The sequence below is a fragment of the Wasmannia auropunctata genome, unplaced genomic scaffold, assembly GCF_000956235.1.
Source record: "Wasmannia auropunctata unplaced genomic scaffold, wasmannia.A_1.0 LD335996.1, whole genome shotgun sequence".
Classification (NCBI taxonomy): domain Eukaryota; kingdom Metazoa; phylum Arthropoda; class Insecta; order Hymenoptera; family Formicidae; genus Wasmannia; species Wasmannia auropunctata.
In genome coordinates, this window is record NW_012026894.1 from 3,070,511 (window position 1) to 3,094,635 (window position 24,125).

A 24,125-nucleotide genomic window follows, 5' to 3' on the forward strand; every position below is an offset into this window, starting at 1 on the left:
GTTCTAGGTGGATTTGAACCTAGGTGGTCTTTGACACAGAAAGCCGACGCGCAGGCTCTCGTCGTCTACGATCGCCACAGAATAATGGAATAGATTATGAAAATCTTACTTCACGGTTGCTCCGTCGCGCCGTCACGCCCGTCACTCGATGCCCCCACGGCCTCCTTCTCTCTTGTTTCACCATTGTCGTGGCACTCACACAACATCCGTTCGCGAAAATACGTTAATTACGATTAAGCGTGCATTAATCACTAGAATACAACGACCGCGCGGCACCCTGTACGACATGCTCGATATTAATCGCACACGACGGGCACTTAATCACGTTGCGACAGCAGAAAAATAGGACCTCACGAAACTACGACACGTTCGATACCCGCGACGTTTCGCAAATGAAGTACGAATACAACGGAACGCATCTAAGGTGGCGATCGAGCTTCGCGAATCGCGCGGCCAATTTCACGCGTAAGCGACTATTGCCGCGGCAAGCGCTATACTTGTTGCTCCCTATTGAACTTTTGCGCAACATTCGATTTTTGAGTAAAAATTAAACACGCTGACATATTACGGCTATTATTATCTCGTAATATAATACGAATAATTATCTAAATATTTGAGTTAGATTTAGAAATATACATCCACAGAATGCAACATCCAAAAATACGATCGTCTCTTTGACGATTGCTCGCGCGTGAATTTCGATAAAGTATATTTTAGCAAATCACCAATGTACAATCTATCTGCGATAATAGTCCATAATATTACAATATAATTAAAAACAGGATTAATGATGAAATAATGACTATACTTATTGATAAATTGTGTCATATCTCACAACTTGACTTTAAATTAACCCGTTCCATATTTGATGCGTTTTTTTTATAAGAAAAAAACAGTGGCAACTTTATTCTGATACCACGTGAGTCAAGTTAATAGGTGTTATGTTAATAGGAATAATTTATCATCCAAAAATACGCAACGAAATTATTGAATGTATAATACATTCCAGGTATACAAGTTTCACATACATATGTTACTAATAAATATCATATTGATGTCGGTCAATTTATTATAGCTTGTTAGCTGAATCACTCTGGTTCTGTTCATGTATTACTTTCGCGCTTTCGATTGGGAGATAGCAGGCAAATTGCATTTAAATCGCTGGAAAATACGATGTGCGATGAGAGATGTGCTCAAAATCCCACGCAGCGTTAAACAGATGATTATCCAGCTGCGACTATTGCATTAAAGGAATAATACTCGAAAGGTAATTTGTTTGACATAATTACTTGAGGTAAAAACAAATTATAAAATCTATCTGTGGGCAACTTCTTGTGGACAAATTTCTTTATTTTTATTCTTTATAATTTTGTCATAAAAATTTAGCTTAAAATATTGTAAATTCTATTCTTGAAACAACAGTGAGTTAGATTTAATCTGCAATGCCAATTTAAATAACCTATAGTTTAAAGAACCTATATTCAAATTAACTAGGAATGTACGGAAGAGAAATACCCTTAAAATACTTTATTGTGTAAAGCGTTAAATATTTCGTAGTTACGTATCAATCGGCATATGGTCTTGGGTGTGAAGTAGGCGTAAACAAGCAGATATAGCAAACGAACACATGGTAATGTGACGAAAAGCAAAACATCGATAAATAATTATAAAAATAGATGGTCAGATAGAATAGTATCAGTCACGAAAGTGAACATTAAAAAATTATATTTGGAAAGACATTTACGCCGCCCTGTTTTTTTTTTCTTATACGAAGCAGTCTCGATCATTTAATGCTTGACGCATAAGACGATCCGCCAATTCTTTTTCCTGCAAATGACGCTGTTGCATCGCCTCTAAATACTGGTCCTCGCGGGACGTACGTAAAACGAGAGACGAGCCGAAATTCGACATTTTCTCGAGCGTTTCACTCTTTTGGAACGGCGGCGACATTTCGTCCGCGGCGATTCTTTCCTTCGGGCACATGACAGAACATTTCAAGAGACTCTCCTGCGTCACGCTATTCGTCTCGAGGATCCTCGAACTTTCACAGTTCTGCGATAAACGAGACGATGTTACCCATCGGCGTTGATCTACGAATCGCTGTTGTTTTCGCGATCCCCTATACGGCCTCTCCGCTCCATTACGGAGATACGCGAATAATTGCGCGACATTCTCCGGCGGAAAGTCAGCCGGAGTATCAGAGAGCGAGGTCGCAAAAGGGCTCAATTTACCTTTGATGCGGCGGCGTCCCAATCCTTCAAAGGGGGCAAGAAACATTTTTGAGCGATGGCGCGTCTCGACTGTGAACACAAAGGGGATAAGTGCTCGCGGGACGAGTGGGTGAATCGCTTTGATCGGATAAATAGGAAGAAAAGACGGAAGAATCAAATGATATTCACGGTCCGTGATTTTACATTTTGTTCCGCGCTGTCGTCGATAACCTCGCGAGTCTTTTCCAGCAGGAATGACGTAGATCAAACATATTTTACTTCAGAAAGAGCACGAATCGGCGCCACGCGAGGAATACAGACATCAAATAATAAAAAGGAAAATAAAATAAATAATACAACATAAATGTTTTTAAAAAATTACTATACTTTTTATAATCTGAATTAAGTTATAATATCTTTTTTTTATTATAGGAGACTTAGAATATTTAGATGTTAGATACATTGAAGTTTATCAACCTCGTTCTTTTCCAAAATCAGAAAAAAAGGTAAAACGTAAATTGAGTTACTATTTAAAATAGATGGTAATTTGTTTCTTTCCAATCCAAAATTTTAAAAAGGCAAGGTACAAGTGAAACTGTGATTAACGCCAGTGGTAGTTTATTTATTTCAAAATTAAACTTTGACAAGGCAAAGCATAAATTAATCTGCGACCAAAGTCGTTTATTTTTTCCGAAATTAAAGAACAGCAAAAGTGTAAATTGAACTGTGATTAAAGTTGAATGAGACTGGACCTAAATATAGCTAAATATCGCTGCCTCCTGCCCTCCTTCGTATCACGCGAAGATCGATGTCAACCGGTCGACTAAATGAGAGATGCGTATCGTATATATCGTGTACTCGTGTACAGGAAACAGACTACAAATGAAATTTCTGCCGTAGTAGTATGCGAGTCACGAGGCTACTTCTCCTTGTGAGAGGCGTAGCATAGGTTTATTCGCGTATATGTAGAGCCGCCCTATTCCCTCCCGCGTTCGCTTCCCATACCCTCAATTTCTGCCTACGCTCGTGGTCGTTGCGGTTCGCAGCAGTAGCTTTGTACGTATAACTGAATTTACGTGCGGATAACGGTACTTTGGCGCGGGCCACTTCTACACGGACTGCTCGTCTGTTAGCTCGACAGCGATCCCGTCTTACATTTCGTATGCGAACCTAATCGTCAGAATAGTGGAAACTCGTCGTGGTGGAACGTAGATGGTAAGAGAATGCAATACATAATTACAGATAATGAAATATATATCATATAGTGCATGTATAGTGTGCATTGAAAATGCGAAAATCGTAATGTAATATGTCAGATAGCCACGATAAAATTATCGGAAGAATTTTATATGTAGGAATTTCACATGTGCTGCAAAGCTGAATTATTTTTCACCAATACCCTCGCCGGTTATGCTACGATTTTTACTATATTCCGTATAATAATTTGTTGATGTTTACATTTTATGTAAATCGTATGTAAATCGTCGAGCTTTTGCCGCAAAACTGAAAATATAATCTCAAACAATTCGAAATGTGTTTGCAGTCAAAATCGGATTAAATTAAATTTTTCGCCAGTCTCGTCAAATATTGTAATTTAGCGGGCGAGAGTCATTAGAGCGCGAGAAACATTCTCGCGAACAAACGTTGCGGCGTACGTTCGTTAAGGGCGCTTCCCAGATGTTAAAACAATATTGCGAATCGCTTCCGCAGCGTTGATCAAGATTCGGTATATTTGCATGAGGAAACTGTACGGATTCGTAGCGTAAAACGCACTTACGTCGGCCTATCTACGCAATCGACGTAGCGTAAAACATTTGGGCATTATTTTTATAATATGTGAAAACTCTCGTAAAGATACCTTGATGCATAACGTGACGCAACGCTGCCTATCCGTGGATCAACGCGACGTAAAATTTCCATTGCTCTTATAATTCGCCAAGTTGAAACATAAATCGACCCTTAACTTAATGGACGACGTAATATCACGCTGCCGTAGTGTACATACAGTGGATTCTTCCGGCATTGGGTTGGCCAAGTGGAAACAGACGTAGCGGGTAACGGCGGCACGGCGCGTTCCGCGCGAATAATCGTTAAGCTCGAACCTTTGTAATCTCGCGAGATCAGGTCGTGAGCGCATTCCCGGTTGAAATGGAATAATTGAATACAAGTTGCCAAAGTGCAATTGACTTAGCCGCGGCCGATACGAAACTAAGTTATTCTCGGAATTGTATCCCGGGAGTGGAGCGTGAATGGAGGGATTCCCCGAGACCCGGCAGAATTTCATTCTACCGTTATGAATATTTTGTCCCGACGAGAGACTCTCCGCGGCGCGTTCCCGATATCTTTCATCCTGCGAATCGCAACGCGTCTTCTAACGTTTCCACCCCCTCCCCTCCCCGCCCTCCGCCGTTCTCTTTCCTCTCGATGCATAATAAATTTCATACATAAGAGTACTGGAATCGCCGCGCACCGGCGCCGTTGCTGTATGAATTGAAAATATCGAGCTATAATATAAATGAGATTGGCAAACGGAGAGAAAAAAAGTTTTATAGATATTATAAATACAAATAGTTTCGAGTACCAATATCTACCTTTTATAAAGCATTGGAAATCTAATTTGGCATTTTATATTTTTATAAAATTTCGAACAAAATACGTATTTAATATGCGACTGCTTAATATGCGATTATCCTTGATTAGCATGCCGAGCGATAAAAAGCAAAATTTATGCTTATTTTCGATCTGTCGATAAATAAATTAGAACGTCATTTATCTATCGTGACCCAACTCTGACCTCGCGAATAAATAGAATAATAGTTATTAATATTTAACCGTTAGAACGGTGTCGCGAAATTAAACGAGAAATTGATGTGACAGCGAAAGCGAATGGATAATGACGGATGGAACAAGATATGCCATCGTGAAAAGACAGGACGAGCAATGAGATAGAAGATAAAAGGGGAAAGAGAGAGAGAGAGAGAGAGAGAGAGAGAGAGAGAGAGAGAGAGAGAGAGAGAGAGAGAGAGAGAGAGAAAGAGACCGAGAGAAAAAATGCGATCCCGGCATTGTTAACGCGGAGGCGGTACGTACGTAATTAATTTCGTTTATAAATCTTGCGGCCGGTCATTACGAGGCTTGACTTTCACGAGTGCGCCGGGTAAAACGAGCCAGCACCCGTCAGCAATGCCTCTTTTGCGTCCTCTAATTGGCAATTAAATATCGACCGTAACGGGACCGAATGCCATCGATGCTAATTTATCAAGCACGAGCCGCGGCTCCCGTCTCGCCCATTATTTTTTTACGGCATTATACTCCGCCGAACTGCAGCGCCTGCAGACGCAACTCGATCGTGATTAGCGATTCGCCGCGCCGCGACTCGCGAAAAGAGGCGACACGGCACGGCGCCGCGGAAATGCAATTACGGATTCTCAGATATGCGCAATGCGTGCTTGGACGACGGATAAAAACTTTCCTGGAATTTCGTTTCCGATAATGCAGCCCAGATTCCTCAGGCGGGTATTCCACGGATCGGACGTGGGATAAGATACCCTTCGCTAACGGGGCGTGTGTCGCGCGACCGCAATCGAAGATCTGTCCGACACTTTGCGCGTGAAAGTCGAGTGAACGGGTGCTTAGCTATGTAAAGTCCGCTACGCTATTTCCGATATCATCGTTTTCGAGATTATCCTCTTTAGAACTCATCGGATCATTCTATTAAATAAAAAAATCAACAAATAGTACAAATATATATCTTAACGTTTTAAATCCTCCCCTCCACGAAGGATATAGAAAATAACGTTCTCTTAAAATTAACTTTAATATACGCGTTGCCAAAGTACTTGTACTTTCTTTTTCAAGTTTATCACGTGTAATTTATGTGACAGAGTACGAAAATGAAAAGACATAAAGCAGGAATTCAAAGCAATTAAATAAAAATCTTATAGTTGTGCTATCGTCTTTGCGACATAATGCGCGATCAGCCGCGTATAAACGTAAGACAGATAACGATGTGTGTAGTTTGGCGAAGCAACGACATCGAAGCTATCGATTTACCCTCTCATGCCTACGATAAACCGCGATCGGTAATCCATCCAAACGCGCGGATCATATCGTCGTACCTTGAATCTTCTCGTACGCTGCAGTATCTGCTCGCGATTGCGCGCGCTAACCGAGTCCCCGTACGATCTCCGGCGCATCAGCCATTCTCTCTGCAACAACAAACAACCCCTGAAGCTACTGCTGCTACTACTACTACTACTACTACTATACTAGTAGTAGGTACAGCCGCTACAGCTACTATTACTAACATCACCAGCCTGGTCTGGTGAAACTTTCAAGCTAAACACGCCGGTGCTATACGTCTGACTAAAGGCTTTATTTACTTTTTGCGAGAGTTTAGCGACAAGGGGGTAGCCCCTTCGACTCGCGCGCGCATACGTCTGCACTTGTATGCACGCGCGCGTATACCGGCGCCCGCAAATTTGCGGACAGATGTGGTTGTAGATTACTGTTTGCCATGAAGAGGCATACGCCGACAAAAGTGCGAGTAAACACAACGTACGGGTAATATCTTTCGGCATACAACCAAGTTGAGTGTAATACTGATATATACGTATGTATATATCATCCATGCATTTATGCGACACAAGCAGTACATTCCCATTACTCGTAATGCATTTTAATAAATAAATTACTAACAAGTAATACCAAACTTAAGATATGGATAATCAGACGGATGCTATTATGAAATATGAATACACTAAAATTAAAAGTAATGAACTTAACAAATTGAGTATTTAAGTTTTACTCTTATTTAATATTAAATAAATTTTAATTATTAAGTATTTCTCTTTGTATATTTAGAATTTAGATGCACAAGCATCAAACATTAACTTAATCAATTTAGCACTAGCTTGGAAAGATTTGCCAGAGACAGAGATTTACATTTGGAGTACCGAAATAATATTTTTATTGGAAGTATTTCTAAACGTCAGAAGTTATAAAGATCTCAAAAATCGCAAATACGATTTTTGTAATTGCGATTTTTTAAATTGAGTGACACGTGAACACAAAAACAATATTAACTAAATATGTTAGCGAAAAATATTTTTAATTTAAAGAGCTATATTTGATGCTGGATGTAGTTAAATGTTTCTCATCTTGGTTGCAAACTGTCGCGCTGGAACTCGGTCTTTGCAGACGCAATGAGATCGATCGATCGAGGTCGTACCGAAAATCGCGGGCTGCCAACTCGACCCACTCGAATCCGATACAAAGTAGATTATGCAAATGCCGTCGAACGGGGTCGATGACGGAGAAACCGGCAAGCAGGTTCGGGATGGGACAGCCGAAAGAAATACAGAGAGAGTGTGCGGGATGGACCGAGTGGCGAACGAGAGAAGAGATAAACGTGACGATCGAAAGAGAGACGGACAGAAGGGAAAGGGGAGGCAAGAAGAAATTGCATCTGGCAGAGGGAGCGGATCAGTCACGATGGATCGAACGGCACCACCCTTAAAAAATAGATAAGTCGAACGAACAACTTTTCGTATTTTATGAAATACGAGCGATGCACCGAGCACGTCGCATCTCTGGTATTTAGAGTACCGATAAGTGACCACTGAATGATTGATCGCTGAATCTACACTTTTATTACCGTCTACTCGTAAAATACCATAAATACATCACAATAATATAACGTTGAGTAAAATAATATTACATGCTATTTACTAGCATAGACAATAATATTATTATAACAGCATAGCTGTTATATTAAATATGTCGCAGCGGTAAAATTAAATTTTACATAGATACAATTTTACAATAACAATAACAATATAATCTGCTGTATAATTGCTAATTAAAATAATTGCTTACTATAATTAATGGCCGTTTATACGAACCCGTTTTAACATTCGGTGATATTCCTCAATTGGATATTCAACGGTGACACCTCGACGTTAACGCCGGGAGGCCAATTAATGCCGCGCGCAATTACTGGGTGCGATATTAACGCAAAGCTTTCGGGGAGTCGCTATAATTATGGACATGCCGGCCTCACGCCTTAGCCGCCGCTGTCATCCGCGGACACCTCGTCCGGCTTTACCTCGCCGGCGTTTCATTTAAACTACCCCTCGACGGCGATGGCGACGGCGATGCCGGTGGCGGCTTCGTCGGGAACAAATTTGCTCCCGTATATTGCTGTACTTATCTGCTCTCGTACCCGGGCGGGCCCGGTAATCCCGGATAATAGCCTGCGAGTGTACAACGAGCGCTCGCGCTTATAAGAAACACCTGGATAAAAGTCCCGCCTGGTTTTCTTCTCTCTCTCTCTCTCTCTCTCTCTCTCTCTCTCTCTCTTGCTCTCTTTCTCTTTCTCTCCCCCTTTCTCTCTTTCTCTTTCTTCACGGCGTTCGCCGTTAGAGCGGAAATTCCTGTTCGCCTGTACTTGGACGTTGTATCGGCGAAGTTCGATTGCGCAATTGAAGCTTTTTACGGCTTTACGTGTCGCGATTCTCTACAGCGTCTAATTGCGGACAACGTATTGGCGTGACGCCGCCCTTTTGCGATACCTTACATAGAGCGCACTCCGTTCTTTCGTTTGATAGGATTCTTTCATCAATTTAAAGTCAATTTTTAATCAGCGACGGTTTAATTGAACTCTCCCTCTATCCTTGGTTTTATAAGAATCTTTCTAATTAAAGTACGAATTTAAATTCTGTAGAATTAAAGCTTACTTTAGGTTGAACGAGGAATTAAGCTTTCTTAACTATTTCCACCTGATGCCAATCTAATATTTATCTTAACTTATCTAATTGTAAATCATTTGTTGTCGATGACAAATTTTTAATTTACTTAGATTTCTACATCACTTATTAATAACAAGTTTCATTCAACAAAATATTTTTATTTAATCAACTATCTCGTGTTTTTTAATGGACAGATCCTCTTTTATATGTTAATGTTCTTTTTCACCAATATATCCTAAACGTATTACATTCATTTATAATTTTAAATTTTCAAGAACACACGTGATAAAAAACTCAAGGTTTTCAAAATTCAAGCTCACCTTGAAAAATTCAGAAAGGTGTCTTTCTTATAATTAATTTAAAACGAAGTATTTGCGTACATATGGATTTTCATAAAAAGAGGAATTTTCATAACTCGAGATAATTTATGTGATCAAATGCGGCAAATATGCATGGGCAAACGAGTTTTATCGAGCTCGTTTTCCAGTTGCTCGCGGCGCTTAAAGAAGGAAGATGACGCGTGACATCTTCGTCTTTTCTCGTCCGCAACGGGGACGGGAGAGGAAGGGAGGCGAAGCACCTCGAAACTTTTTACCGCAAACTCGGCATCTCCGCCTGTGGCTTCGAAGCGATGCTGGGGGAGAGCCCCCGCAGTAACGAAGCACATCCCCTTATTCCGAGGCGCGCGCTTAAAGAGAAAGGGTTTCTGACGTCTCGGGGAGGGCGGATGGCCGGGCGCTACCGCGACGGTACCGCGTGAAATTTTAATTTCCAATCTGCTAAAATTGTTTTCCGCGAAAACGGCACGACAGAGGGGTAGTGTGCGACGGTTCACATACTCGGAATTCCGTTTCCTCTTTCCGCAAAGCGAACAAACACATCGATCGACGACTGCTGCTGGCGCGGCGCGTATATAAAGAAGAGTATCTTCGCCATAAGCTCGTTTTCCGTGCGTTTTGCTGGCCGCGCGCGCACTCTCCGGAAACACCTTGAAAAATTTACAGAACGCCCGCTCCCCGTCTCCTCCCTCGCAAGTCGCAAGTCGAGCCGGGCCGGAGCGCTCAAAGACCGCGGGAATTTACTGCGTTCCCTCCGACTACGAGGGCGACAGCTATTTTCCCGAGTCGTGCACCTGCCGCCGCGCGGCGGTCCACAACGAACGAGGAAGACTCGTGCGAGGATTCGAATTCCGCGACGTCACGACCTGAAGGACGTCGGCTGCAAGGAACGAAGCTGCTAGAATGTCATTTTGCGAATCTGCAGATATCATTGACAAGCAGCATTCCCCTCCCGTTTATTTATTGCATATCTGATTTACGAAATTTGCATTACCGACTTGCGGAGGAACGCGGAAGAAAGACATCCCCTTCTGCAAAATATTAATATCCGGATACAGTTGCGCGATACGTAATACTTGCGGTTATTGACGGCTTAGAGAGAGCGGGCTCTCTCAGGTCGTATAAAAAGCATATATTAAAGCAGCAGCGTGTAGGAAAGCTTTGAGTAGAAGAGGAAGTCTGAAAAGGGGCACGGAGGCACTGAGGTACTAAGGCACAAATTACGTGTATTTTAGAAACATCAGGTCCTGATGTTTCTATCTCGTGCATCCGGCAAAAATTGATGAAAAAAATTACGTTTTATAGGGAGAAAGGATGCACGTGAGGCCGAGGTATTCATGAAAACTCGCGCGAGGAATATTTTACGGGTTTTCCGAGGAATAATTCAAATTTCGCTGCAACAGTTTACCTCCAGACAATTCCCCGCTGCTGCCGCGTGCCGAGAGACACGCCGCGTGTAACGTACTATCCGGCTTTCACGCCGGAGAAGCGATTATCGCAATTAGCGGATTAAAGTACTTCGCGAATTGAATTTTTCGCTTCGGCGACAAACTGCGACGCGCGCTTCTTGCGCGTTCGCGCGCGCGCGTCCTCCTCCAGGCAGACAGGAGGAGGAGGACTCGTCGTCGTCGTGACGCGCGCTCATCGTCACGCGCGATTGTCGGGGCTGCAATTTGTCGTACGCAGCCCTTAATTTGATATTGTGTATCCGCGCCGAGAGAAAATAGGGAAGCAGACGCGGGGCGGAAATGGCGCGCTCGATCCCGGAAACGAGAGCTGCGTGCTTATTAGATTGAAGCTACGCGAAGCCGTGCGCATCGTCGACGCAACTCCTTTACGGAGGAGGAGTGCCGGGTATTCCCAATGCGAAAGGGTTAACTGCATCGTCGGGTACTCGCGGTACGACTCGGAGTTTCTTCGCTTCGCTTTTCCGGCAAGAGAAGCCCTTTCCCGACTGTGGCAACTTATCGGCCAGGCCAGTCCGAACGTGAAATAAAATCGCGCGGTAAAAGTTCCAATTTTGCGAATCGAGCCTTCTCTACTTCGTGCCAAAAAATTCTCTATGTCCATATTTCCGTATTATTTCGTCCTATCCGATACCGAATTTTCTTTCGCCGTAACGGTATACGAAATGGGTGCTTTACTCGGTATTTTATCGTCGGAACTGCTTGCTGATATGCTGCTTTGCGTGCGACTGCGAAGCGCTTTGCAATCGAGACGACTCGCAACGAGCTGCATCGGTCGGCGATGAGCATCGATGATGCTGAAGAATTAATCGAATTACTGCATTAATCGAATCACGGCGTTACGTTCCTATGCCGTAACTGTGTAACTTCGTCGGACCAAGAGAACGTTGTTTATTAACGTACGTACTCTCGGCGCGATCCAGTCCGTAACGTAATTACCTCACATCGAGGACACCGGACGGGGAAGACGTAGCAATAAACATCTAGCGAGATAAAAGGATAAGGATAAAAGAAACGGGGGGGGGGGGGAGCGAAGATAAATTCCCGCGATAAAAGCACAAGCGAACTCGGCACGCCAAGTTTTAATGACGTTCCTCAGTAATATAAAATACTTTTATACTCATTATCGAGAGAGAGAGAGAGAGAGAGAGAGCGCAATATAGAAAACGTGAATTATCGAAGCGAGGAAACTTTTCTTGTCCCGGAAACTTTGATCGAACGCGCGGGCAACAGATAAGTTTTCGGAAATGAGAATTGCGTGCCGCACCTACGAATCTTGCTTCAACAAATCTGATGTCTCGACAAACCAAGGGCGTCAAAATTCTAATTATAAACATATAACAAAACATACATCAAGAAAAATATTATAAACTTTCCCTATTCTATGTCTCATACAATTGCAAAAATTAACATTTTATCGATATATTGCTAATTTTTGTATATATTGCTAAAACTATGTTTTTTTTTATTAAATTACTTTGTTATGCTTAATTTGTTATTTCACGCTGCATCTTCTTTTTCTATCGTTCAACTAATATCTAATCTCGGAAGGTGAGATGAAAAAGAGGAAACTAATGTTAAACTACTACCACTTTGTCGTGAGAACGCACCTTTATCTGGATCTCATCTTTATCAGGACCCAGAGATCGATCAGGTCTCGGCACCGATAGGCTCCTATACTCTTCGATAGTATACGGACGATACGTCGGTTTCTTCAGTTTGCCGTCCGATACGCTACGCTCGCGTTGCGCTCCCGGTGACACGGTGCTCGAAGTTATTTCACGACGTAATATCTCGCAGGATCGTCTAGTACACGTCACACATGCGGCGTGATCTTCGACAAAGCGACGATAGAAGCTAAGCTCGCTGCTGTCGTCCCTCGAGGTGCCCGGAAGGGACGAGCGACCCTCGTCCAGGCTGAGCTCCTCGAGCTGACTGTCGCCGCAAATCGACAGGGTGGAACCCTCCGGGGACTGGATACGCGGGTACCTCGAGATGTCTGAGAACAAAAACAAAAAAAAAAGAGGAAAGAGCGTGGCGCGACCCTAACTTCCCGTCGGCGACGCTAAATTAGCCCTGGCGACCGTGACCAGGGGGAACAATTGTCGCTTGTCATCGCACGGAAACGACCGCACGCACCGAGATGCCTTAATTAGTTTAACCGTGGACTACTTCACCCTATCGGCGAAGTCAAGGGAACGAATTCCGCGCGGAAAGGAAAAGTGACGTGAAAAAAGGCGGATAGCGACGTGAAAAATGACGCTGTCGACTTCTCGAGGCAGCGCCGGTTCTTCGTTGAAGAGAATGGCGCTTGAAAAGTTCGCACGTCGCGCTTCTATAGGATGACAGGATTTTTAGAAGCAAGGGAGCGAGATACCATCGCATTTTTTAGCTATTGTCTGGAAAACTTCTTTAAAAATATATATATTGAATTGGCAAATGAGCAAAAAATATTTATAAATATGATGCAAAATTTCAATCTTGATTAAAAAAATATTTTATGACTATTTAAATTTATTGTATAAAAAATATTTGATTGATTTATTTTGTTTTATTTGAAAAAAATAATATTATTAATTAATTTTATTCTAGTTTTTTGAATATGAGAATGGGATAATAAATATATCTTTTAGGATGAAATGTATTCAAGTATAAATTTTCGATACTTCTAGCGATTCGATAGTTCTCGCTTGTTCCGATAAATTTCTACGCGAGTGAACCATTTTCAAAAGTTGTTCCGCCTTATAAACATTTTTTATTTTTATTATATCAGCACGACACATTTCCGTCGAGTTGTGCTGACGGCAAAAATAAAAAATTGCTTTAAAAATGTTTGTAAGGCGGAACAACTTTTGAAAATGGTTCACTCGCGTATATAAAAATTTGTCGAAGCAAGCGAAAACTATCGCCAGAAGTATCGAAAATTATCAGCACGACTCTCGTCGAAAATGTTTCGTGCCGATATCAATAATGAAAGTAAGTAGGTAATGAATGGTATTCAAAATAATAAAATATCAAAATAATATTTTTTTACAATTATGGTTCTTGTCACACTTTTTGTGTGTGAAATTAGTTTATCTTTACAATTAGGAGAGACAGACCTGCGCATCGCAGAAAAAAAAACATAAAGCGGTTAAAGCATTTCCGGCGAAAGTTTCAGATATTTTACAGGGAGCGGGCGCTTAATCCCCTTTCGCAAAAATATAACTTTTTTCATCGTGCAACTTTACTGCGCCGTAATATGTAGAAACTGTGGCAGCTATGCCTGCATCGCGCCGCGGTAAAGTCTCCCTTCGCGGCTGAGCATCTCGCAAAATAAAACTCCATGCCTTACAATAACGTGTTTGAATAAAACTCAAATGTATGATTTAGTATTCGCGACCCTACCGTGTCGGTCGGACGCGGTGTATGACAGTATATTAGCGAATAGTCGAGATTCATGCGCGCAACAGAGAAAAAAATTTCTGACAAATTTACATGAGACTCTCGTGAATTGCGTAAAAAAAAAACTTTCTTTCCAAAAGATGAGAGAAAGAGAGCGAGAGAGAATTCGCACATTCACATTTATAATTCAATGTCAATAGTTCCTCTGAGCGGGAAATTAATTCAGTTAAAAAGCTTACTTTAATTTAAAAGTTCAGAGTGGGGAAACACAGACCATTTTTTGCATTGTATTTGAAATGATAATTTTAACTTTTGTATTCATGAAAATTCGACTCTTAAATTGGTACATTTGTCGCTATGCTTTTCTCATGTCGGATCAAAAACGGAAGATGTAGATAATACGTTGGCCTCTCGCGCGCTCTCGCAATTTAAAAATCTCGCCATTTTAGGAAACGGAACGACAACGTCAAGCTATCCGACGAGATTCGTCCGCCGGATTGGGAATCTCATTGTCCTTTCCGCCCAATCTCTCTCGCGACGCGGAACGCACTCGGCTTCTAATCACGGAAGAAAGTAAACGTTCTCGGAGGGAAGATTGCATCGCTTTGCCTCGTCCTTTTTATCGGGAGCCCGCCGACGGCGGCGGGTGCGACGGGGAGGATGACAGCGCGCGTTTCGGCATTGTTCCGCGTATGTTACGAAGGAGGGAGTCTGATCTCGTTAGAGACTAACTGAATCTACGACGGTGAAGCTCCGAATACGAGGTGGTCCTGGCCGGTCCCCGGATCCATGGTACGAGAACGTTGCCGAGTTTTTTGTCGGCTCTCATACCGCCCCCGCTGTCGCGCAGACATTTTGACGAAGAATTTCGCACCCCCGGGGGACGTCGCTCCGTCGTCGTCGTCGTCGTCGTCGTCGTCGTCGTCGTCGACGTTGCCATCGTCGTCGGTCTTGACGTACGGCGACAACGACGACGACTCGCATCGCCTTCTCCCGTATGCCGTTCCCCGACGTCGTCCCTCTTTCTTATGCAAAGCCACGGTTCTTCCCGAGTCGCGCGGCATTCCTGTTGTCGTCGGGCGAATCCTCCTCCGTTCGTAATTATCGAATTCCTGCCGCCGGTTGTGCTCGTGCACCTGTCCTCACGTACGGTGCACTTGGCCCCCGTCGTATTGTCTAAAAGATTGTCGGCAGAATGTGCGTGATTAGAATGCGCTTTTTGCCCCCAGAGTCATATTTACAGAAGAGCGCTAAATAAACTCATTATTGCGAAACAGACGCTTTTCTTATTTTCAACATCTTTGCAATTAACGCAATTCGTATCCGTGTAATTTTTTCATTTATTAACGTCCGCGTGCATGGCACTAAAATTCTATCAACTTATGCGACAATAACGTGTCTTCTTCTCCTAACGACTCTCTTCATTTCAACATTCTACCGTTTAACGTTTCCAACATATTTTCGCCCGGAACATAATAAAATTCTCTTATTCTCTCACCCCTTTCCCGGGAATTTCTCCCGCTAGAATCAATAGCGGATTTCCTCTTGCCATTCACGTTACCGCCCACGCTACTTTATCCCACCTATAACTTTGTCCGTCGCTTTAATTATCCCTCGGAGTTTTACATTACCGCGAACGACCGGGGATGGGAATCGGCCACAGATATTACGTTTTATATTATATAATTGGTACTGTCGTTAACGAGGCGATCGATCGCCCCCTTCGCTTCCGCGAGCTCTCAGACCGCGCCGTCCAACTTTCGATCGACTTCCCGACGACCGCCGCCGCCACTACGTCGACGGCACTGTGCGCGCTACGATCATTAATTAATTAGCGCGCGTTATCTGTCCATCCGTCGTCGAAAGCCGCGACTTTCCGGATTACAGCGAATCGAATCGCATTACGCGGATCGTCTCTCGTCCGCTTCTATCTTTGTCTTTTTATTGTTTACGCGCCGCGTATGGGTGCTCTCGCGCGCAATTATCTCCTGTTAACGAGGAGAAACGAGAGCCGTTTCCAATGTAACACGATAATACGGAATTTTAATTTCCGAGCATTACTTTCGAAAAATCTTGAAGAGATATGAAAACTTCAAACAAATCTCACATTATTTGTGAATCTCGACATATATTATACATCATAAGCTATTCTTTTGCCTTTCAATTCGCGGCTTTAATTTGACACCTGAGATAGAATTAATCTTCTTAAAATATTGTTTTCTCCAAAAGGTGAAATTTTGTGTCGAAAATATTTTTGATGTTTTATTGCATTATTATTAAATCCTTTTTTTCCGAATTAAATTCTCTAAAATTAAATTTAGTTTAACGATTTTCGTTACCTTTAATCTGGAGTGATGCTGTTAATAAAGAATTCAGTTGAAATAAAGCATTCTTGACGGATCTGTCATCGGATTTGACTGTTCCCAGGTTATTATTATTATCACTATTGATAGAGATACGTTTCTCCAAGCAATCATCCTTAACGTTCTCTAAAGAATCCAAAGAATATTCTGACATTACTGCGAAATCTTCATCTGGCGCAGAAGTTAATATACACGCCATAAAGCGTGTAAGGCATTAACAACATTTTAATCTTGACGGATCTCCGTTTTTCATGCGGCAAACTTCGCGCTTTTTTCTATCTATATTAGTTGACTCCAAAAAAGTGCATGCAGTAAATTGTATGTAAAATGTGTGTCAATTCCGAGGAAACTTTTATGTAGAGTATTAAATTGCCGGAGATCCTAATCTTTTCTAATCTTATTTTGCTTTAAGCTCGAAGCAAACTGCACTTTGAGAAAATTTCGAGGAATACTCATTTGACCCAATTATTTTGATGTTGCATATTAAGTAAGCATAAAACATATATGTTGAATTTAAAACATTTAATGTGTATTTTATACATAAAAATTTATCTTAAATTTTTATCTATTTATTGTCATCTTTTCAAGTTTATTAATGAAATATTTCTACGAAATTGGGTGTATGTTATTCTGATATATATTTGTTATGATATATTATTTCTATAATTTATTAAAGATAACGAGAATTTTACTTTATATATTTTATAATATAATAATTTTTATAATTAAGATGTACTAAGAATAGAAATTAGCTATGATTTGTTAATCAAATAGAAATTTAAGCTTACGGCTCGTCAGATGGAAGCATCTCCTAAACAAGGCACTCGATGCCATCTCTAGGTTTTATACAGAAGCAAATTATCATTTGACGATAAGGCAGGTATTTTGATTACTTGTTATCATACTGTCGTTTACATTATTTGCAAACAGCTTAATTGTTCTATATTCACTTGAAGAATGTTGTCGATATATTAGCACTAGTCGCTAACCGATTTTATTCACTTCTTTTACGTTATGGTACATTTTATTTAATTTTTACTTAATAAAAAAACACAATATAGATTTCCATACATTTTTTGAATAGCTTAATATAAAATAAAAATTGTACAAAACTTCCACACTAAGAAACTATAATTTTTTATACTTACATGCACAATATAAGATATTTATAAAAATATCTTACTTGAGGATATTTCGCGTATTTTAATACATCCGAATAAGAACAGCAGATAATGCTATATTTGCTTATCTAACGCTATATAGTGTGCTTTTCTATAAAAATTAATTTATTTGTTTATGAGCAATAACATGATAACTGATAACTTACAGAAAAATACAGGGAGCAATAACATTTCAATCGAATATCTCGATGAATTCAATTTGCAATACTGCAACTAGAAAAAACCGTATCTTACACCAATTATGACATGTCTATAAAAAATATACGTCACTTTTGACCTTAAAAAAATTAATCAATGCCAACACATAAAATAGGAAGTGATTGACATTTTATCTGAAATAACTGATAAAATATATACGTCCAGCTGACGATTGCATCAGACACCATCCGGTCACGACCGTCTGCAGTCAGTTAAATCAAACATGAACGCACACATTTCGCGTGTACGCGTCTATTATGTAATTAAAAAATTTCAACGTTAATTTCAGTTCATTATCAGTTCAGTTATCAGATGTAATAGCGTGCATTAAGGAATTTACAGTGAGACAAACAAAGACAAAAGACAAAAACAGAGAGAGATAATTTTCGTCGTGTTGCTGCAGGAGTGTCCCGAATGTTAGACGCAACTGAGCTTTATCGCTCTTAGAGCGAGACATCAAACGTAGCAGGTACCTATTATAAGCTAATGTATTACTGTCGTTCCGTCACGTAGATATGTGTATGTACAGTAGAAACACACGTTAAGTGCGTTTCAAGGCGATGTCGTCTCGCAACAGTACACAGCTTGATCTCATCACCGCCGGGGGAATTCTTCGCTACGTTCGGCATGGGTGAATCTAGTAAATCTAGTACTTATCGCATTGCTCCATAGTGTCCGATAAAAATATTTTAACAGATATAACAATTTGGGACGCGCGTAATAACGTTAAAAGATACCGGGAATTGGATTTTTGTCATTACAAAATTTTACTGCGTTATTGTGACCCATCTTATTTATCTTGATGAGTAATAAATTAATAAAATGATTAAGTGTAATAAAATCATCGCATATGTATACAAATCTGTGACATTAAAAAGAGAAATACTCAACTTCGCGGGGACTTTAAATTCGATTTGTTAAGTAATGTAATTAAATGTAAATGTATTCATTTTGCGGTTTTGCTCGTCCCTCACGTTGAAATGAAAAAGTGTGAAAACGCGCAATGGAAATTTTTTTGTGCAATAAACTGACGTTTCATATTTGTAAATTTTCTTATCTTGGTTCTTATTGTCGAGTCGATGTATCCAAAATTCAATTAATTCCAATTAACGCGCGATTAACTTTTCACACAAGCGAAACAAATAGACTTCATTACGATACCTTTTAAATAAATACAATTTAAATAAATATTTAATTATGATATGTTTGTTTTGATATGCTTAATTACAATTGATAATCTACTCGCAATGAGTACCAAAATACGTGTAAATGTATATATACATATATATAAAGTCTTAGCAGGCTTCGATTTATCTCTCCAGTTGGACAACGTGATAACATCGGACATACTGGTAATTTTTTTTCTTACATTGTAAGCATACTTGCTATAGGACATGCTCAAATTCATAGAATCACGATGCGCGCATAATAATGAATGTCAATCAAGTTTCTTCTTTCGGGCTGTGTATTTTTTATGATAATACTATGTTATTGAACAAAATTAAATTTTTGGCATTTTAATTCTTCAAAGATTTATCTTCTTTGAATTGGGAAAAAAACGAAATAGCGATGATAAGATATTTTAACAATTATAACAAGCTGTATTGCGATAGATAAGTATCACTGTCATTTTGCTGAGTTATCTGCCGCAATTTTTCCCCGCCTATCAGGCTTATCGAGGATCACGGCACGAGTGCTCGATCAAGATTTCAAGTAATCATCAAATATTGCATTAGAAGTAGTATTTACAATGTCTACAAATGCCTGTTTTTCTTTCATATATATTTCCGATGCTATTTATCGACGTATAATAATTCTCGATTCTTTGGTTACATTCTGCCTATTTCTTAGAAATTTTATTACATTTCTAATTTAACAAAAAAAATTAATTAATATATATAAGAATTTTATGTAATAATATTATAATAAAAAATTCTTTGCCCAATGTAACATCGTTAACAGTTTATTACTAATTTTTCGACCTTATATCTTTATATATTTCCTTATATGACTGATTCGAAACTATCTTATACATAGCAGCTCAAGAAAATATAAACATGACAGTCCAAAAGTTCTTGGCGTTATTTAAATTGTTACGTATCACAAATTAAATTATGTTTTACCGATTTATGCTTTTATATTTATATATATTCATATATATTCATTTATATTCAATTGTCAAGCGTTATATTACAAGAGCATATTCTAAACAATGACTGAACCATGGTGCTTTCTCATGTATTATCAATAGCCGTCAATAACTAACACTTATCCGACATAACTGCTTTAAACGAGTCAACAGTGTTTATCATTCATCTGTCGAATGAATACACCACGAAGAATTACGACAAAAGATAAACGCTCCGTTGAATTGTGTATGTGCGCAGCTTTGGAAAGATTCCATTTCCTCTGTATTTCAGAGCGATCGATAAATACAGATGGCGAAAAATGTTTTGTTATGGTAATGAGACACCTGACGCATTTTGGTTTCAGCAAATATTCATTTTTCATCTTACTTAATCATCGTACTCTCTACTAAATATTTTACCCGATTAAAATCAATATTGTTATTTCTATTTTATTTACAATTTTATATCAATCAACTACATAACGTCGCGTCGATTGGAAAATAGTACAAGTCAAAAATTAGCATTTTTGAGATAATGAAAGCAAAAATTGATTTTGAAGTTTTTAGGATCGATTTTCTTTCAAAAATGCTAATTTTTGACTTGTGACACTTTTCCATCATCGCGACGATATTTAGGCTACATTCCAAAACGTTTTGAGAAAAAGCTATAGTTTAATTACGTTACATGCTTAGGCTCGATTAATGTTACTCACAATCAGTTTCTTTTGTTACTATTAGTAATTAGGAATTAGACCAAGATTCTAATTTTTTTCGTCCCTTTTTCAGGCAACATTTATTATAAATATTGCACGGGAAAAATGGTGTACATTAACGTCGCCGTTTGCCTGTCGGTTCTTCTGCTTGTGATCGGATTATCCGTGGGTCTGAGCGTGAACACCTTTAAAGGGCGAGATGCTCTTGACTCGGCGCCTCTTATCGATGGGTAATTTAATCGTGTACAATCGAAGAGGCGTGTCGATAAGAAAACAAATGACTTCGATATCTTAATTTCGATCGATATCATTTAACACAGCGATGTTGACCGATAATTTTGGGTAATTCCCAAATTCTAAAGAGTTACGTCAATCGAGGATCAATGACTGAATTAAATGTTATTGATTGACTCTTTAATTGGCTGACGATCAAAAAAACTCATTCACCTACGCATTAATATTTTACGTATTCCGTCTTCTTTGTACGTTTGTACAAATGTTTTCACAAATTGACTTAACGTTGACGTAAATATTACACATTAGCGTCTAAAAACAATTACTTCTTATAATTTTGTATAAAATACAAATCGAACGAACAAATTAATATTATCATGTGCAACATACGCTCTCAACAGGCTCTTATCGCATCTGCACCTTATTATGCTTCTCCTCTCCCCTTTTCTCTCGATCAGCTAAATTTATCTGTGATTATTGTATTTACAGCCACAACGATTTACCGTACAATCTCTATGGGAAGTTGAATAATCACTTATCGGCCTTCCGTTTCGAAAGTGATTTAAGCAACGATGGCATCTGGGGAAAAACCGCCTGTTCGTCGTGTTACACCGATCTGCCACGTCTGACTAAGGGAAAAGTGGGTGGACAGGTGAGTCACGAGATCTCGCATGAGAGGTCCATACTCACCAAGATTAATTATCTAAGAGCCGCGCAACCTGTTTGCTCCACAATTAATAGATTAGTCATTTTATCTCGAGCGTTTCCCTTGAATCCGAGAAGTTCCCCTTTCACCATCTTCTTTTCCTCTCCGCCTTTGTTCGCCACTTCATTTTTCGCTGCGTGCCCGCAAGAGAAGATCATTATCTCAACCTCTCCGCGAAGAATTAAGCCCCCTATCGCGGGGCTTCCTACCGAGGAGATAATCCTATCTGCCGTTCGTGCAAAAATAACGAATCACGCGATTTTTCAGTTCTGGGTGGCGTACGTGGATTGCTCGTCGCAATACAAGGATTCCCTACAGCTGACATTGCGGCAGATCGACGTGATCCGGAGATTCATTCGGCGATATCCGAATAATCTGAAATTCGTCACCGCCGCGGGGGATATTGAGCCGACATGGAGGAGCGGCAAAATAGCGTCCATGATAGGTGTCGAAGGTGGTCACTCCCTCGACTCGAGCCTGGCGGTTCTGAGGCTCTACTATGACCTCGGGGTTCGTTACGTTACCCTGACTCACACCTGCAACACACCGTGGTACGTTGCACGGGTGAGGCGTGTATAATAGCGCACGCAGAATTCTCTTGCTTATTACATTAGGTATCCTATTAATACCCTATGCTATTCAGGCATCCCTGGAGATGCAAATTGCGTGATGCGAAAATGATCACGTGATCATGATCCCACACGCGAACTTGACAAATTCTTATCTTTCCTTCGATAACTGATAACGATATTTTTGATAATTTACATGCAAGCGCTAGAAGCGTTTTATGTTCGGAAATGTAGAGATTTATCTCTTAATTATCAAAAATAAGATTTAATTTTAAACCTATGATGAGTTTTATCTTTATTTTGACAGGGCCGATGCGTCAACCGTGGATGATGGATATGTATACAATTTGACGGAATTCGGGCAGGTATGGCGAGAATTTTTGAAATTATCGTTGCTATTTTTAAATTTGATGTCACGCTCTGACTTTCACTTTGTATCCTCATATGAAAATCCGGAATTATTATGAGTGTATCTTGATAATTATGATGAGATGGCAAAATTGATTGGACTTATTGATACCAAATGGCGCTCGTGATATAATCGGGCGACATAGACACATCACCGAGATCGATAAGATACATTTAAGTTCGATCAGCCAAAAACGTCATTGATTGATTAAATAAAAATAAATATTTTATTGTGCTTCTTACGTTATACAACTATAGCTTTCGAAATCCATACAACTTTTATCGCTTATTAATCGCTTATTAACCGCGCGTCGCATCAAACGAAATGGCCCAATTATTGAAAATTTCAACGGCTGTAAATATTGGTGCTTTATGAATTACAGGCGATGGTTTACGAAATGAACCGAATTGGAATGATGGTCGATCTGTCTCACGTCTCTCACAACGTCATGCGGGAAGTGCTCGCAATAACAAGGGCTCCCGTCATATTCTCGCATTCGTCCGCTTTCAGCATATGCAACCACTACAGAAACGTTCCCGATGATGTCCTGCACTTAGTCGTGAGTGCCCTCGACATTCAGTTTCGCAAAAATTTTCCCCAGTAGAACTGCATAAATTACACGAGCACGTTCTTTCTTTTAGAAAAAGAACAACGGTGTCGTTATGGTAAACTTCTACAGCGACTTTGTGAACTGCAATTCTTCAAGGAACGCAACGATGGAGGATGTCATAAGTACTGTTTTCAATCACGCAACATAACATATCCCAGACAGTAACGTGTCCAAAATCGGAATTCTATACCTTGATTTTGAGCGTGCTGTCTGGGATTCACTCTCAAAATTAAAAAGATAAAAATTTATCTTGTAAATTTCTTGCATGACAATTTTTAAAAGTTAAAGATATATATGATATATATGATGACGAAAACGTAACCTTATTTATGAAATGATATATAGATAGTATTTTTAGATCCATTGCGATCCTTAAATTTTTATTATCAATCAATTCTAGGACACGTGATTAATACGTTATTAATCTTTTATTCGATATCAGCATCGCTTTGATTAATTGTATATTGATACATTTTTAGAACATATAAATCATATACGAAATCTTATCGGACCGGACCACGTTGGTATCGGCGGAGATTACGACGGTGTAAGCTCGTAAGTAGTTACATCGATTCTGTAACGTACTTATTCCTAATTATTACACGATGAGTCAACGAATAAAGGGCTAAATATATTTGATGAAATTAATCAGAATGCCAGTGGGATTGGAAGATGTCTCCAAGTATCCCGATTTGTTCGATCGTTTGTATGAAAGTCGTGCGGGAGAGCCAAGGTGGACCAAGGAGGATTTGGAAAAATTGGCTGGAAAGAATCTTATTCGAGTTTTCCAAACTGTGGAAGCGGTGGGTGCAAAAAATTATAAAAACATATAATCGGAGATGATGAACATTTTATATTTTCTCTTTA

The 24,125-nt window shown here is 40.0% G+C and overlaps 2 protein-coding genes across 10 annotated transcripts; one reads left to right on the top strand and one right to left on the bottom strand.

Annotated features, from left to right (window-relative positions):
• Positions 1 to 1,342: 1,342 nt before the first annotated feature.
• Positions 1,343 to 16,668, bottom strand: LOC105453748. Its single transcript, XM_011695930.1, has 6 exons — positions 16,487 to 16,668; positions 14,880 to 15,323; positions 12,374 to 12,762; positions 6,329 to 6,418; positions 2,232 to 2,300; positions 1,343 to 2,052 (listed from the first exon to the last, which is right to left on the bottom strand). The coding sequence occupies exons 1-6, from the start codon at positions 16,662 to 16,664 to the stop codon at positions 1,765 to 1,767; spliced, it is 1,458 nt and encodes a 485-aa protein (XP_011694232.1). The 5' UTR covers positions 16,665 to 16,668; the 3' UTR covers positions 1,343 to 1,764.
• Positions 3,327 to 24,093, top strand: LOC105453713 (dipeptidase 1-like). Of its 9 annotated transcripts, none has more exons than XM_011695881.1 (10): positions 18,397 to 18,520; positions 19,183 to 19,241; positions 20,804 to 20,960; positions 21,454 to 21,616; positions 21,938 to 22,221; positions 22,547 to 22,604; positions 23,031 to 23,207; positions 23,290 to 23,380; positions 23,738 to 23,813; positions 23,911 to 24,093. In XM_011695881.1, exons 1-10 carry the CDS (start codon positions 18,450 to 18,452, stop codon positions 24,089 to 24,091), a joined length of 1,317 nt encoding a protein of 438 aa, XP_011694183.1. In that variant the 5' UTR covers positions 18,397 to 18,449; the 3' UTR covers positions 24,092 to 24,093. The 9 variants fall into 9 exon arrangements, with proteins under 9 accessions (XP_011694192.1, XP_011694191.1, XP_011694183.1 ...); XM_011695883.1 differs by having other exon boundaries at positions 19,192 to 19,241; XM_011695886.1 differs by having other exon boundaries at positions 18,468 to 18,520; positions 19,212 to 19,241.
• Positions 24,094 to 24,125: the final 32 nt, after the last annotated feature.